The following is a 15,784-nucleotide window of genomic DNA, read 5'->3' as shown; positions in this document are numbered from 1 at the left end:
CAAGGTACAATAAAGACAAAATATGCATGGGAAAAAATAATAGAGGAACTGTTCCGGCTGACCAAGTCCAAAGCTGATGAGGGATGCCCATGAAGAAGGAAACTATGAATACAGTTTCCTAAGATACTCCTCTAAAATCACAACGGAAGCTATAGGTAATCTTTAGTACAACATTTTCTGAAATTTTATAAACACTAGCCATCATTTATGTGCTATCACCTGGCATTACTTTATAAATAAGTATGTTACATGCTTAAAAAACAAAAACAGGGGCTCCCGGGTGGCTCAGTGGGTTAAAGCCTCGGCTTTAACCTTGTTTAAAGCCTTCGCTCAGGTCATGATCCCGGGGTCCTGGGATCAAGACCCGCATTGGGCTCTCTGTTCAGTGGGGAGCCTGCTTTCCCCCCTCTCTCTGCCTGCCTCTGCCTACTTGTAATCTCTGTCAAATAAGTAAATAAAATCTTAAAAAAAAACAAAAAACAGAAAAACAAATAAAACCTTGCTGTTACCTGCATACGTGCTTGCATGAAGTTGTTTTTTTAAAAAATGATTAATTTGTCATAGTTTCTTTCAAGAGAGAATAGGCTAATAATAAATTATAGTAGCTCATTGGAAAACTGATCTATACCTTCAAAAAAAAAATTTTTTTTTTAAGATTTTATTTATTTGAAAGACAGAGATCACAAGTAGGCACAGAGACAGGCAGAGGGAGAGGAAGGGAAGCAGGCTCCCTGCCCAGCAGAGAGCCCAAAGTGGGACTCGATCCCAGGACCCTGGGATCATGACCTGAGCCGAAGGCAGAGGCTTTAACCCACTGAGCCACCCAGGCGCCCCACCTTTCAAAAAAATTGATTATTCATCTACTCTCTTGCTTTTTCATCAATCTCCAGTTTCTCATTAAAAAAAAAAAAAAAAAAAAAAACCACTAGTTTCCATTTTAGAGGTTAAAAAACACACACACAAATCTGGGGCACCTGGGTGGCTCAGTGATTAAGTTAAGCCTCTGCCTTCGGCTCAGGTCATGATCTCAGGGTCCTGGGGTCCAGTCTCACATCGGGCTCTCTGCTCAGCAGGGAGCCTGCTTCCCCTCTTTCTCTCCGACTGCCTCTCTGTGTACTTGTGATCTCTGTCAAATAAATAAACAAAAATCTTAAAAAAGAACACACACACACACACACACATAAATCAAATATACTGACTTTTATTGTCAGTAATAAAAGGAAAAGGTTTTTTTTGTCCATCTCAAATTATCTCAAAATTATCTCATTCATTTATTCAAACAATCTATTTGAGTCCACTATTTTGGTAACTGTATATACAATGATAAACAAGAAGGACAAAGGTCTTGCCCTTTAGGAACCAACAATCTAAGAGGGAAGACTGACATTAAAAAGTAAAAGTAAACAAGTGCATTTTTTTAAAAGATTTTATTTATTTATTTGAGAGAGAGTAAGAGAGAGCATGAGAGGCAAGAAGGTCAGAGGGAGAAGCAGACTCCCCATGGAGCTGGGAGCCCGATGCGGGACTCAATCCCAGGACTCCAGGACCGTGACCTGAGCTGAAGGCAGCTGCTCAACCAACTGAGCCACCCAGGCACCCAACAAGTGCATTTATATAGTATATCGTCAGGTGCCCTGAAGTGCTATAAGGAAAATAAAGTAGCATTACTGGAAAGAGTGGGGCAGGCAAGGGGAGGAAGAATACCATTTTAAACAGGCCAATCTGAGGAGGTAACACTTGTGCAGAGATCTAAATGATGAGAAGAGGCCAATCTTGCAAAGATGTGGGGCTGCACTACCCAAGAGGCCAGCCACTAGTCACATGTGGCTATTAAACACTTGAAACGTGACTAGTTCAAAATGAGATGTGAGGTAAGTGTAAAAGACACACTGGACTTTGAAGATTTAGTAAGAAAAAAAGAGAGTTAAGTATCTCATTAATAATTTTCATGTCGGGGACGCCTGGGTGGCTCAGTTGGTTGGACAACTGCCTTCGGCTCAGGTCATGATCTCGGAGTCCTGGGATCGAGTCCCGCATCAGGCTCCCAGCTCCACAGGGAGTCTGCTTCTCTCTCTGCCCTTCTCCTCACTCATGCTCTCTCTCCCTGTCTCTCTCTCAAATAAATAAATAAAATCTTTAAAAAAAATAATTTTCATGTTGATTATAATATTATTTCAATATCCTAGATACATAAATAAAATGTATCATTAAAATTAGTATCACCTATTTCTTTTTATTTTTTTGAATGTGGCTACTAGAAAATTAAAAACCAAGTATATGTCTCATATTACATTTATAACGGACAATGCTGGTCTAGAAAGAGGATTCCAGGGAGAGAAGAGAAGATGAATACACCAGAGACAAGAAACAGCTTCCTGTTTTTAAGGACCTTTAAGAAAACCAACATAGCAGGAAAGAGTAATCCAATCACAAAAGGCTGGAAAAGTGGCAAAGACCAGATCATGAACAACTCTGCAAACCAGGGGGCTATAAACTAAATACGTGTCCCTCCCAAAATTCATTAAATTGAAGTTTAATCTCCCATGTGATGGTATTTGGAAGTGGCGCCCTTGGGAAGTGTATAGCCCTCATGAATGGGATTCATGCCCTTATAAAAGAGATCCTAGATGGGGTGCCTGGGTGGCTCAATGGGGTTAAAAAAGATCCTAGAGCGCTCCCTCACCCCTTCCACACAAGAGGGCCATCTATAAACCAGAAAGAGGGCCCTCCCTAGACATGGTATCTGCTCGCACCTTGAACTTGACTTCCAGCCTCTAGAACTCTGAGAAATAAATTTCTGCTATTTATAAGCCACCCAGTCTATGGTATTCTAGTAGCCTGAACAAACTAAGATACAGGGTAAAGAGGTTGAATCTTAATCTAAATACAAGGGAAGCTACTAAAAAATTTTATGTGGAAAAAATTATTCTAAGTTCCCACCGCCTATCCCATTTGTAGATAGTTGGTTCATTCTGCTAGTATAGACTTCAAAAGATTAGCTAATACAGTGATTCCAAAGAGGGGTCCCTGGTTCCCTAAGGGCCAATGTAGATAATAATTGAGAGTCCGTGAATTGATATTAATATTTCAAAAAGCTTATTAAAAACTGCACCTTTTCTGCAAAGGGAACTGCAAAGACTAATTGATTTTTTTTTTCCTTTCCTTGTGGCTGAAATTATAATTACTCAACTAGTCCTCATGTGGCATATGTGATATGTATTAGTCCTTGTACACTATGTCATTTAGGATTAGTTTTTTTTAAAACAGATATATTTCATTTTTTCACTCAAAAACAAGTTCAGACTCATGGAAGAGAGGAGTAGTATTTTCAGAAATCAGTCACTTCACGAACACTGAGCCCACAGACCTAAGTCACAGGCCAGGACTGGACTCCTGGCTTCTAACTGTGCATCCAGCTCTAATTATGGTTTCACAAGCAATCACTCACTCCTTTTAAAAACTATAAATTCATCTAAGGACAAATAACAATTTATGCTAAGAAAAGACAGATGATAAATCCCAGAAAAAAGAGCAGAGATTTTTAAAAAGATGAAAGATTATTTATGTAGTAAATGCCTTGTATTTATATGGTAAAATCTTATATTTATTTATATATATATTCATTAATAAAAACAAAAGTAACATCATATATATACTCTTCTAATCTTTTGATGAATGAATAAAGGAATTCATTCATGGAAGAGACATTATCAGTGCTCACCACAACAAGAGACAATGCAGGTCAGTTCATAAAGTCAAAAAGACCACTAGTCTCCTTCTTAATAACTTCCCTGTAAAAAAGATAATCTCATTTGATTATAAGATTATCCATGTGGTCCCCACACTGGTAGATTTTATAACCTGTATGACACAGTGCATGTTATTAAGGAGGTGGCAAATGCAGTGGTTATGGACATGAATGAATCACACCAGACTTTTCAATCCAGGGCTCAGGCTTCTGTTCATTTGTTAATACAGGACACATCAGCATAGAAGCTCAGAAAATGAGAAGAAGACAATTATATCCATCCCTCCTCCCATATAATCACTTAATATATGAATCTGGGTGAAGCACTTCAACTCCCTATTTTCCATTTCCTCACCTGCAAAACAGAAAATAATGCCACCTCCTAAGGTGGCTGTCAGGATTAAATGAAGCAACAACTATGAAGCATTTACCAGTACTTACCACATGGAAAGCAGGCAGGAAATATTAGTTATCATTGCTATTTCATTATAGAGTCTTACAAAATGGTGACTGTCACCTATATACAACCTGGCACTGTAAACAACTAACACTGAATGATTAATCCAAAAAGTGTACTGGCTAGTTATGGCATTCCTAAAAACAAAATTTAGGTTGTTATCCATCAGAAATGGATGGATCAGAAATGGGTTTGGATATAACCATCAGAAATGGGTTTGGATATAACAGCACTTGTTTCCTAAAATATCTTACACAGGAATACTGTCTCTTACCCTCCAATGAATTTCAGAAGAAAATGTTTTCTTCTCTATGAAATCTCACGAAAATTATGACTAATAATGCACTGTATTCTAGACACTTTTATTACTCCAAACGTATCTGTGACCAGTGGAATTAGTACAAGCAAAAGGATATACTTAGGAACTTTTAGAAAACTCTGTCTTAACACCTTAGCAGATATTACTAGTACTCCTCCAGCCTCTTCAGTCTCTCCTAATCTCTTTTTCTTTCCCTCTTACTATTTTATTCTTCTCCAAAGATACTTACATCCTCCTCTCATCCCCTTTCCCTTCCCGTTTCATCATCTCATATTCTAAGCTCCCTATGATGGCTGGTCCTGCATTAACCAATGGAACAGAAGCCGGAGCCCCGGGGTTATTTCTGAAAGTTTAGCTGCATTCACTAGTGGCCCAATTTCACTATAAAGAGTTTTATTTCCAGTGTATTTATTTTATTTTTTTTTAAAGATTTTATTTATTTATTTGACAGAGAGAGATCACAAGTAGGCAGAGAGGCAGGCAGAGAGAGAGAGAGAGAGGAGGAAGCAGGCTCCCTGCTGAGCAGAGAGCCCTATGCGGGGCTCGATCCCAGGACCCTGGAATCACGACCTGAGCTGAAGGCAGAGGCTTTAACCCACTGAGCCACCCAGGTGCCCTTCTAGTGGATTTTTAAAACCAAGTTAGCACCATATCATAATAATATTATTAATATTATTAAAATATTAATAATATTAAAACCAAGTTAGTATCATATCATAATAACTAGACCTTGAATCTTCTTTGGTCTCATTAGAATGGAGGCTGATCCTTGTACCTCTCCTTCCCCAGCCTTCTAGGTACCAGGCCAAACATTTTAAACTCCCAAACATAATCCACTGTTGGCCAAGGGTGGTATGAATTGCATAAAGGGAAACCTCACTAAATTGGAGGCCAAAGGCCAGGAGAGGGAGCTCTCATACCCCACCAATGTCTTCATTTGCAGAACCAACAGAGAGACCTTGCAAATCCAACTACCACCTCAGCAGGAGAAATAAAGATTTTCTCCTTACCTGGCAACAGCCCAGACAATAAGAGACTGTCACAACTCAATGACACTGAAAAGCCACTACATTTTGAACTCCCAGTTTACCCCAATGGACTTTTTGTTTATAAGAGTCCCTCCTGACTCTCCTCTTTCCTCTACAAAAAGAGGGGTACTCTTTCTTCTCCAGACTTGCCTAAGATTTTGCTGTAGTTTGCATGTCCTGAATCACAATTCTTTGCTATTCTTGAATAAATCCACTTTTCCTGGTAAAATAACTTGGCAGTTTTATTTTTAAGATTAATGATGATAAGATAATTAACAACTAAGATACTATAAATGGTGGTCGGATCAGGGCAACTCTAACCCATGAAGCCTGTACAGCCAGCCAGTTTTGTTTTTTTTTTTTTTAAAGATTTTATTTATTTACTTGAGAGAGAGACAGTGAGAGAGAGCATTAACGAGGAGAAGGCCAGAAAGAGAAGCAGACTCCCCATGAAGCTGGGAGCCTGATGAGGGACTCGATCCCAGGACTCCAGGATCATGACCTGAGCCGAAGGCAGTCGTCCAACCAACTGAGCCACCCAGGCGTCCCAAGTTTTTTTTTTTTTTTTTAATACTTTATTTTTTCTTTAAAGATTTTATTTATTTATTTGACAGAGATCACAAGTAGGCAGAGAGGCACGCAGAGAATGAGGAAGGGAAGCAGGCTCCCTGCTGAGCAGAGAGCCCAATTTGGGGCTCGATCCCCAAATCCTGGGATCACGACCTGAGCGGAAGGCAGAGGCTTTAACCCACTGAGCCACTTAGGTGCCTCAGCAGGCCAGTTTTTAAAAGGCATACTTTAGCAGTCTTAACTAGGACATGCAGTCTGGAATAAAGACAAGCACAAAATGCTTGTTAAACTCAAGTCAAACTCATCTCAATTCTAAGCTTAAATAAAATAACTACAGAGTATAGTATACTGGAACAACTAGTCTGCTGTCTGCTGCTTGTCATATGTGTTCTCTGAGAGGATCCTTCATCTTTCAGCCTGGTCTCTTCATTGTAAATGATGTCTAAGGTCCCTTTCAGAACTATTATGGAATGATATTGTCAGTATCAACCAAATTTTGTACAGGTGACCTTTGAACAATATAGTTCAAACCTACACAGGTCCCCTTACATGCAGATTTTAAAAACTAAATACAGTACAGTTCTGTAAATATACTTTCTCTTCCTTATGGTTTTCTTTTCTTTTTTTTTTTTTTAATATTTTATTTATTTGACAGACAGAGATCACAAGTAGGCAGAGAGGCAGGCAGAGGGAGAGGAGGAAGCAGGCTCCCCATTGAACAGAGAGCCCGATGTGGGGCTCGATCCCAAGACCCTGAGATCATGACCTGAACAGAAGGCAGAGGCTTAACCCTCTGAGCCACCCAGGCGCCCCTTCCTTGTGGTTTTCTTAATGATGTTTTCTTTTCAGGGTGCCTGGGTGGCTCAGTCAGTTAAGCCTCTGACTCTTCCTTTCCACTCAGGTCATGATTTCACAGTGGTGAGACGGCAGGCTTCCTGCTCAGTGGGGAGTCTGCTTAAGATTCTCTTCCTTTGCCCCAAAGACATGGGTGCATTCCTCTCTCTCTCTAAAATAAATAAATAAATCTTTAAAGAAAATATTTTTTTCTGGGGCACCTGGGTGGCTCAGTCAATTAAGCATCAGACTCCTCATTTTGGCTCAGGTCAGGATCTCGGGGTCCTGGAATCGAGCCCCATGTCAGGCTCCCTGCTTAGTGGGGAGTCAGCTTGCCTCCTTTCTGCCCTTCCCCCCCACACTTGCCCGCACTCCCTAATAAATGAATCTTCAAAAAAAAGTTTCTTTTAGCTTACTTTAAGAATACAGCATATAGGGGCGCCTGGGTGGCTCAGTGGGTTAAGCCTCTGCCTTCAGCTCCGGTCATGGTCTCAGGGTCCTGGGATCGAGCCCCACATTGGGCTCTCTGCTCAGCGGGGAGCCTGCTTCCCCCTCTCTCTGCCTGCCTTCTGCCACTTGTGATCTTTCTCTCTCTATCAAATAAATAAATAAATAAAAATCTTAAAACAAAAAAAAAAAGAATACAGCATATATGTAACATATACCATGTGTATTATTTGACTGTTTATGTTATTGGTAAGGCTTCTAGTCAACAGTACGCTAGTAGTTAAAGTTTTGGAGGAGCCAAAGTTATATGCAGATTTTCAACTGTACTGGACAGGTCAGCACTCCTAACCCCCATCTCTGTTCAAGGGTTAAATGTATTTGAATTTACACCATGGTCTTCACTGCCCCAAAGCTCTTCTGGAAACCACACCCAAGAAAACCAAAGCTAAAAATAAATAGAGGCACCAAGGAAGAGATTTCAAAAAGGGCCTGTGACGGGGATTGCACCCATCATACTTCAATACTCTTCAGCAGAACTAAATCCAAACTACCACTGCAATGCTTTAAGAATATTCTGGCCACCACATAATTTGTGGACTCCTATGTAAACTTTATACTCATTCACTGATTAAACAATAAGTATAAGGTACTATGGAGACTTGCACATTTATATTACTTAAATAAAGGTCCTTAATTTCTCCACTGCCTAGAAGATTTGTGCTGTAAAAAAAAAAAAAAAAAAAAAAAAATGTAAATTCCTACAGCTAGGTCTTCGAGGAAATGAGAAGCATGAAAGAAAATTTCAAATGATGACTACCTTCCAACATGTCAACTAATTCCAACAACTTCCATTTATACCTCCTTTCTTCTTTATGCAATAATCAATTTAAAACCTTTTTCATATATTTAACAAAGAAAATGTAAATGTTTCTACTTTAATATCTAAAGGAACATTATTTATGGATAAAGTGCATTTTAAAAATATACAGTGAGTAGGAAAAGCACAACAGTTAAGATGAACTAAAGAAAGGATAATAGGAAATATCAATATATCAAGGGGTGTATGTGTGTGTGTGTGTGTGTGTGTGTATACATATATATGTATATATATATAAATATATATATATACCAAAGAAGTTTTTTCCACTGTTGGTAAAACTCAGCTTCACTAGGAGGAACGTCTAAAAAAAAATCTACAGTCCTAATAACTTTATTATAAGGTTTTAGTCTATTAACTGTTACTTCATCATAAGTCTTGTGTCCTTAATTTTATTTCAATGCCTCACCACCTGTGAAGTGTGAATTCCAGGAGCATGACTATGCTAAGAAAATGTCTATAAAGCAATCAGTAGAACTTACATTTAACAGAAGTGAACTTAGACCTTCTACAGGCAGGGTGACAACTTGCTAAGAAACAGTGCGATAAAAATAGATCAGTTCCATAAAAGTAAAATAGAAACTTAACTATATTTAACTTTGAAATTAATGCAGCAAAACAGAAACAACCTCCTGATTAATTTGCCTAACTCACTGGCCTTGTTTCCTCCTCTCCAATGAAGCTCTGTGGAAACAGTCAAGAAGATGGTTAGTTGGTAATGTGATGCTACATTCTCTTGTTTTCATCTGATCTTACTGGCCATACTTCTTAATCTCTTCAGTTGTTTCCTCTTCATCCTCCTCACCTTGAATGTTGGAGTGTCTCTAGGACTCAACCCTTGAGCCTCTTCTCTTTTCTATCCATATTCACTCCCTAGGTATTGTCATCCAATTTCATGGCTTTCAACTTACATCTATATAAAAATTTTGATCCCTGAGAGATGCCTTGCCTACATGACATCTCCATCTGAATGTCTAACGGATATCTCAAACTTAACATGTCCAAAACTGAACTCATCTTTCCCACCTGCTTCTCTCAGTCTTATTTCAGTAAACAGAGGTGCTTATAATTGTTTAGGCCAAAAATCTTACAGTTATCTTTGATCACTTTCTTTGAATATGAATACCATATCCAACTTATCAGCAAGTCCTGCTGGTTCTACCGCCAAAATAATCCAGCTTCTCACCACTTCACTGCTACTGCTTTGGTCTAAGCCAGGAACACCTCCCACCTCACATACCAAAAAAGAACCTCCTCCTAACTGGTCGCTTCTAACCTTGCCCCTAACAGTCTAATCAACAAGGCAGCCCAGCAATCCTTTTAGAGATCAAGTCTCATTGCACTGCTCGAAACCTTACAGTAGCTTACCACTTTAGAGTAAAAGCTCAACAATTATCTATCAGGCCCTACACAATCTTCCCTCCCCTTTCTCTATGCTCATATCTACTACCTTCTTCCTCCCTCAGCTCCAACTACCTTGGCCTCCTTACTGTTACCTGCACAAACTAGGCACTCTTCAAACTCAGCCTCCCTGTGAACTGTCTCCCCTGCCTGCAATTTTGTTCCCCAAGACAATCTACGTGGCTTGCTTCCTCACCTCCATCAAGGTTCTAGTCTAAGGTCTCCATTTCTGTGAAGCCTTCCCTAGCCATCTCATTTAAAATCTGCAACCCCACCATCCCACCATTCTTTCAGCACTACCCCAGTCTCATTTCCCTGCTTTATTTTCCTTCACAGCACTTACTGACATGTAACAAACTATGTGTCTTCATTTTGTTCACTCTAAAATGTAAGCACTATGATAGCAGGGATTTATGACTACTTTGTTCACAGCTGTCCCCAGTGCCTGGAACATAATCTACACCTTAAGGTTTTCAAAACTATTTGTTGAATGAATCACTGATACTTAAATATCATCAGACAAAAATATCACTTCAAAACACCAATTATAAGCAGAACTCTCAAGCATCCACACTCATGCATAGTGTTCCAAAAGGAGAAGCCAGTTAGAAATTTAAAATGAATTAGAAATTAATTTTTTACTGCTTAGTTTTGTTAAAGCCATCTGCACTTGCCTTAAGAGTCCCAGGCCACACCTACCGGTGTTGTTTTAGTTTTACTAAGCATACAGACTTCAGACAGAAAAAAATACAGGCTTTTTCCTTTCATCAGTCACTACTAACAAAAGGCCTCAAAGAGAACCCTTACTACAAATGATTAGGATGTTCAGGGGAGAAAGGACTCTAGAAAAATAAAAATAATCCCTTCAATCCCCAAAGAGGAATCTCTCCAGATCTCTCTGAAGGCATGTTTTCTAACTTCATATCCCTTAACAAAGTGATTCTTTTTTTTTTTTTTAAAGATTTTATTTATTTATTTGAGAGAGAGAGAGAGAGAGACACCACAAGTAGGCAGAGAGGCAGGCAGACAGAGAGGGGCAAGCAGGCTCCCTGCCGAGCACAGAGCCCGACGTTGGGCTCAATCCCAGGACCCTGAGATCATGACCCGAGCTGAAGGCAGAGGCCTCAACCCACCGAGCCACCCAGGCGCCCCACCGAACAAAGCGATTCTTAATATGTACAGGAAATCTTAACTGAAGAAATAACATGACTATATAACTACACATACAGAAAAATCTGGTACTCATGCTTCTTTTCTAAAAACCTTTAACTAAAACTAGACTTAGAATTTTTGTTGAAAATGTTCTGCTGTGAACCTGGCTTAAAAAGATACTTGCTTAGCTAAGACACGGGTGGATCAGTACTGTATCTTACAGTCGAACACATTCTTTTCCTATTGTTTATTATTTAACACATCGCTCCCAGTCCCCTCTATTACCCCCCAAAAGAGTAAAAGAGAAAACAAAAATACACATTGGTGCAAGCAATCAGGCATGCTATGTCCAAAGCAAGCTGTTCTGGAAAGCTATGACCTAAGTGTTCAACACTGACACAGATAAAGTTCAGGCGATAGATGTCACTTGTCTCACCCATTAACAACAACAAAAATAAAGATTCAGATCCCAAGAAGGTAAGCAGAAAGAGGCGTGAATAAATGAAATCGGTCCTTTCTCCCCGGCCTCATCCCGGCGCTGCGCACTCCGTACCGCCCCCCCCCCCCATCATCCTTCAACCGCCCGTTTTGCCAGCATCGGTTCCCAGCTCGGCCCTGCAGTGCGCCATCAAATGGGTGAAGAGGAGGGACCGGTGCCCCTCCAGGAAAAGCCCGACAGTAACACACGGTGCTCCCAAGTGCGGGGAGAACGTCCAACAATTAAACTCAGAAAGTGTAGGCAGTGCCAACAAAGCGTCGTGCCAAGTCCCAAGCGATCAAAGGTCCTCCCTAGTCCCGTGACACCGCCAAATAGACAGGATTCCAAAAGGTGACGACCGTCATCGCCGAACGCGAGGCGGGAAGCAGCGCGGACCCGGAACAGTCAAGGATGAAGTCCGACCAGCCACCAGCCTGCACTCGCCCTGCAGGCCGTCACCGCCGCGGTGGACGCCACCCCCGCGGCCCAGCGGGGTCTGTCACCGCCTCCCCCGAGGGGGCCAGAGCGCCGCGTCACGTGCCAGGGCTGAAACTTCGCAGTCGGGCGGGGGGTGGAGGGGGGGTGGGATGCACGGGATCGCGGCAAGGCCGGGGAGTTAGCGCGCCCGGTGACTCACCGGACGCCTCCGCGTGCAGCTGCGGGCGAGAGGGACAGCGTGCCGGGTGGGGGCCGTGCCCTGGAGGCCGCCCCCGTCCCCGTTATTAATAACCCCGCGCCTGGGAGGCAAAAGCCTGAGGCTGGCGCCCTCAGCGGCGCGACGCCCGCAGGCTCAGCAGCGCACCCTGCACGCGGAATAAATAACAATGTCATTAAATCGCCGCCCGGGCGCCGGTCCGGATGGAGAGCGGGCGCCGCCGGGAGCCGACTTTGTCTAGAACCCGCCTCCCGCGCGTCCCCGCAGCGTCCCTCGCGTCCCTGAGGAGACCCCCGGCGCCGCCGGGGCCTGGCCTTACCCGCCAGCTCGTCGGGCTCCAGCCCGCTGTCTGCGTCGATCCCGCACAGCACGAAGTAGTGCGCGAAGCGGCAGGCGGCCGGGGAGGAGCCCGAGCCCGGGCCGGGCGCCGCGCCGCTCCCGCTCATCCCCGCCGCGCTGCTCCTGCCGCCGCCGCCTCTCGGGAAGGCTCGCCGCTACGCCTGCGGTCCCCGCGCGTCTGTCCTAGGGCGACACCGGCGCGCCCATGGCCGCGCAGCCGCCGCTCGTCACCGCAGCCTCGCTCCCCGCTCGGCACCGGAGAAGCGGCCGCGAGCTCGCGCCCAGTCAGTCCCAGTCCCGGTCCCGGGTGGGGGAGGGGCGCGCAGGGGGAGTGTCGGCGTGAGAGACTCGCGCCGCCGCAGCTGCGCTCGCGAACTGGAAGCCGCGGCGTCTGGCGCCCGCGGGTCAGCTGAGCGGCGCTCGGGCTGTGGGAGCGCTGGGAGGGCGGGGGCGCTGAGGACCAGCGCGTAGGGTGGGAGGGGGCTGAAAGGAGGGCGCGCTCGCGAGGGGCGGGAGCGCGCTCTCCGGCCGTGTGCGCGCGCGCGCCCCGCGGGCTGCGAGGGAGCGCCTAGCGCGGGCAGGATTAGTGCTAGGCAGCCGGGGCCGCGGCGCAGGGGCGGTCGCACACACGCCTCCTGGCCTCTGCCAGCCGAGAGGGTTAGCCGCGGCGCAGGATTCTGGCTTCCAAAGAAGATGCTACCTATCCTAATTTAAAAAAAAAAAAAAAATGCAGCTTTGGGGAAGTCTGAGATCGTTTACCATCACGGCCTGGACCATCAACATCTTTTGAACCGTGACATGTGCAAATGCCTGTCTCGTTTTAAGATCTTAGTCTTTGAATCTTTCTCTCAGCCCTCACCCCCATCTACGAGCCATCCTTACTCAGTGAATTCGTGTCAACTCAATGACCACAAAGGGTTGAGACTTCTAAAAGGACAATTGCCTATCCCCCCGCATCCCCTCCCTTTCTGTAATTTATCCTGACACTTTTCAGGTCAGTGTAAAGTAGCCAAGGCACTCCAGTTCCCCAGTTCTGTACTCAGTTGATATTATCAGCTCTCCCTACAGGTACAATTGGAGGCTGATAAGGCAACAGGAATTAGACCCTGAACTCTGCTCCTCACAAAGCCATGGCTTTCTGACTCTGCTCTTCCCTCTGAGATTCCATTCTACAGGAGTTCACCAACCAGGTTTTATGTCTTTGAAAGATAAAAAATCGAATAGATCAATTTCCACATTGTCATGCCTTCAGCACCATTCCCTACTCATTTTGGATTTGGGTATAATGTGGGTGGGTGGGTAGGTGGGGGGCGTCACGAATACCACCGGTAGTCACACAAACCTCCAGGCACGTGGACTGAGAAACTATTATTCTGACTGAATAATGTTCCGCCTGGAAGATAGGTACGTGTGCATACCATCATTTACTATACCTTCTATCCTTTCTCTCTTTCCTCAATTTTGAAATGTAAGAAGAATCAAGAAATCAGGGTGAAGGACAGCCTGGGTAATTGACCTTTTGCTCCTACTGCACCCTGTCCTCTTTCTTCAAAGCACTTGTAATGACTTTTTCTGTTTGTCTTAGCTGGATTGTAAGCTCCACAGAGCAGAAGTCATGCTCTGTGTCTCATTTCTAGTATCTAGCAGAACCCTGGTCCCACTGAGCCCTTCAATTTATTTTTATTAAATGAAAGAAAGGTTATCCAGGCAGTAAAAAGTTGTTGATGCTTCTAGGAAATATACAAACTTTAATATCTGTATTAATGAACATGAAAATATGCTAACTTGGTGTTGTACAAGTATTGTTTTTCCTCCTGTAGAGGGTACTGAAATACATACCACAATTTCACTGATAAGGAGGAGAGGGAGTGACTGCCATGAGTATGTGTTTCTCCTAACTATTTTTGGTGATTGCTTCTTACAAGATGTTTGTTAGATTCTAGACTAACAAACAAAGGAAAAAATTTACCTCTGAACTAACCATGAGACGTGTCATTTTTTGTTCACTTGTTCACTTGAAAAGCAACTGAGGGGTGCCTAGGTGGCTCAGTCTGCCTTTAGCTCAGATCATGAACTCAGGGTTCTGGGATCAAGCCCCAAGTCAGGCTTCTCTGTTCAGTGGGGAGTTTGCTTTTCCCTCTACCTCTACCCCTGCCCCTGCTTGTACTCTTGGCCCCCATTCCACTTAAATAAATAAATAAAATCTTAAAAAGAAAAAAAAGAAAGAAAGAAAACAACTGATTTATGAGTTTGTAAGCCCTACATTAATGTTAAGCTGAAAAAATTGAAAGAAACCCGGAATACATTCAATTATGAGTGTAAATCTCATCAAAATAGAGAAAATCTCCAAAATCTTTCCTAAAGCTTTCAAGAGAATAGTTACACATTATAAAATTAAACTTAACTTGAAAATACCTGGGTACATTCCTAATGATCACTTCAGAAGGATGCTGTATAGGTATATTCTGCATTAAATTGCAGTGAAATAAAAGGATAATCAAGAATTAACTATATATCATCGCAAACATTTTTCCCTCTAAAATAATGACGTAGAAATAATTTAGCTAAGCAAACAAAAAATGACTTGAAATAAATTGTCCAAAATATTTAAATTGTGTCAAGGAGGAGAGAGATCATATGCCTCTTCCCATGCTAAGACAGCCCTTGTCAATACCATTCTTCACCTCCACCAGGACACCCACACATACACAAAACCCAGAGCGAAGGAATTGCTAAAGTAACTTCGGATCCCCAGACATTCATTGGACCACACTTCACTAACAGTCAGATCACTATATGCCATTAGGTGAGCACTGCTCAGTCAAGGACTCATTCTTCAGCTTCCCTTAGACAGCAGACCCTAGAGAGGCTCAGCTACTCCAAGCTTAAATCATGCCCTCCATTTGAGGACTGACCAGAGTCCTTCAGAGGTAGCAAATCATTGCTCAGATTTAGAGCATTGCCTTCCATTCTGCTGTTGTTCCTCGTATGTTTGCTGCCTGAATTGAGAACATGCAGACAAGGTACTAATCCTAACTTTAACTTCTAAACAGCACAAAACGTGCCAAATAATCACGATTCCAACAAAAGGAAATCCTGAGGGACATTCTCTTCTGCCAGGGTTTTAGCTTTCTGGGAAAAATCTTATCACAACAAAAGTTTATTTGGAGAGTTGATTATCATATTCTGTCATTATAGTTTCAGGAAAAAAGGTTAATTTATGCCAATAAGAATTTGGTAGCAAAATAGCTGACTCACAGTTTTGCCTAAACTTGTTCCTACCTTTTTACAATGAATCCAATATTATTAAGAGTCTCCTTTATGTAAGTTATTGTGCTAATGCTTTGAGAATATGAAGTTTAAAAATTTCATATTTCATTCAAAAAAAAAATCTCCATCTCTTCAGAAGTTTATAGCCTAGTAGAAAGGCAAATATTTCTTGAAGATAATTAAAAGACCAAAAAGAGATAATAAGAAGT

General features: G+C 42.7%; 1 protein-coding gene across 4 annotated transcripts in view; it reads right to left on the bottom strand.

Annotated features, from left to right (window-relative positions):
* The window catches only part of DENND5B (DENN domain containing 5B), a 197,682-nt gene extending 184,900 nt beyond the window's left edge, over positions 1–12,782 (bottom strand). Inside the window, exon 1 of one of the 4 annotated variants that reach the window (XR_004286873.1) lies at positions 12,286–12,782. Coding sequence is in view for 3 of the 4 variants with exons in the window: in XM_032347512.1 (XP_032203403.1) it covers positions 12,286–12,412 (127 nt within the window). In the remaining variant the exon portion in view is untranslated. Of the gene's footprint in view, positions 1–10,323; positions 10,368–12,285 lie in introns of those variants that run through there. The other 3 variants (XM_032347512.1, XM_032347514.1, XM_032347515.1) reach the window with 3 other exon arrangements.
* Between the last annotated feature and the right edge of the window lie 3,002 nt (positions 12,783–15,784).

The sequence above is a fragment of the Mustela erminea genome, chromosome 6, assembly GCF_009829155.1.
Source record: "Mustela erminea isolate mMusErm1 chromosome 6, mMusErm1.Pri, whole genome shotgun sequence".
Classification (NCBI taxonomy): Eukaryota; Metazoa; Chordata; class Mammalia; order Carnivora; family Mustelidae; genus Mustela; species Mustela erminea.
Note: the sequence above shows the minus strand (reverse complement) of the source record. Positions and strands in the feature narration are given on the sequence as shown.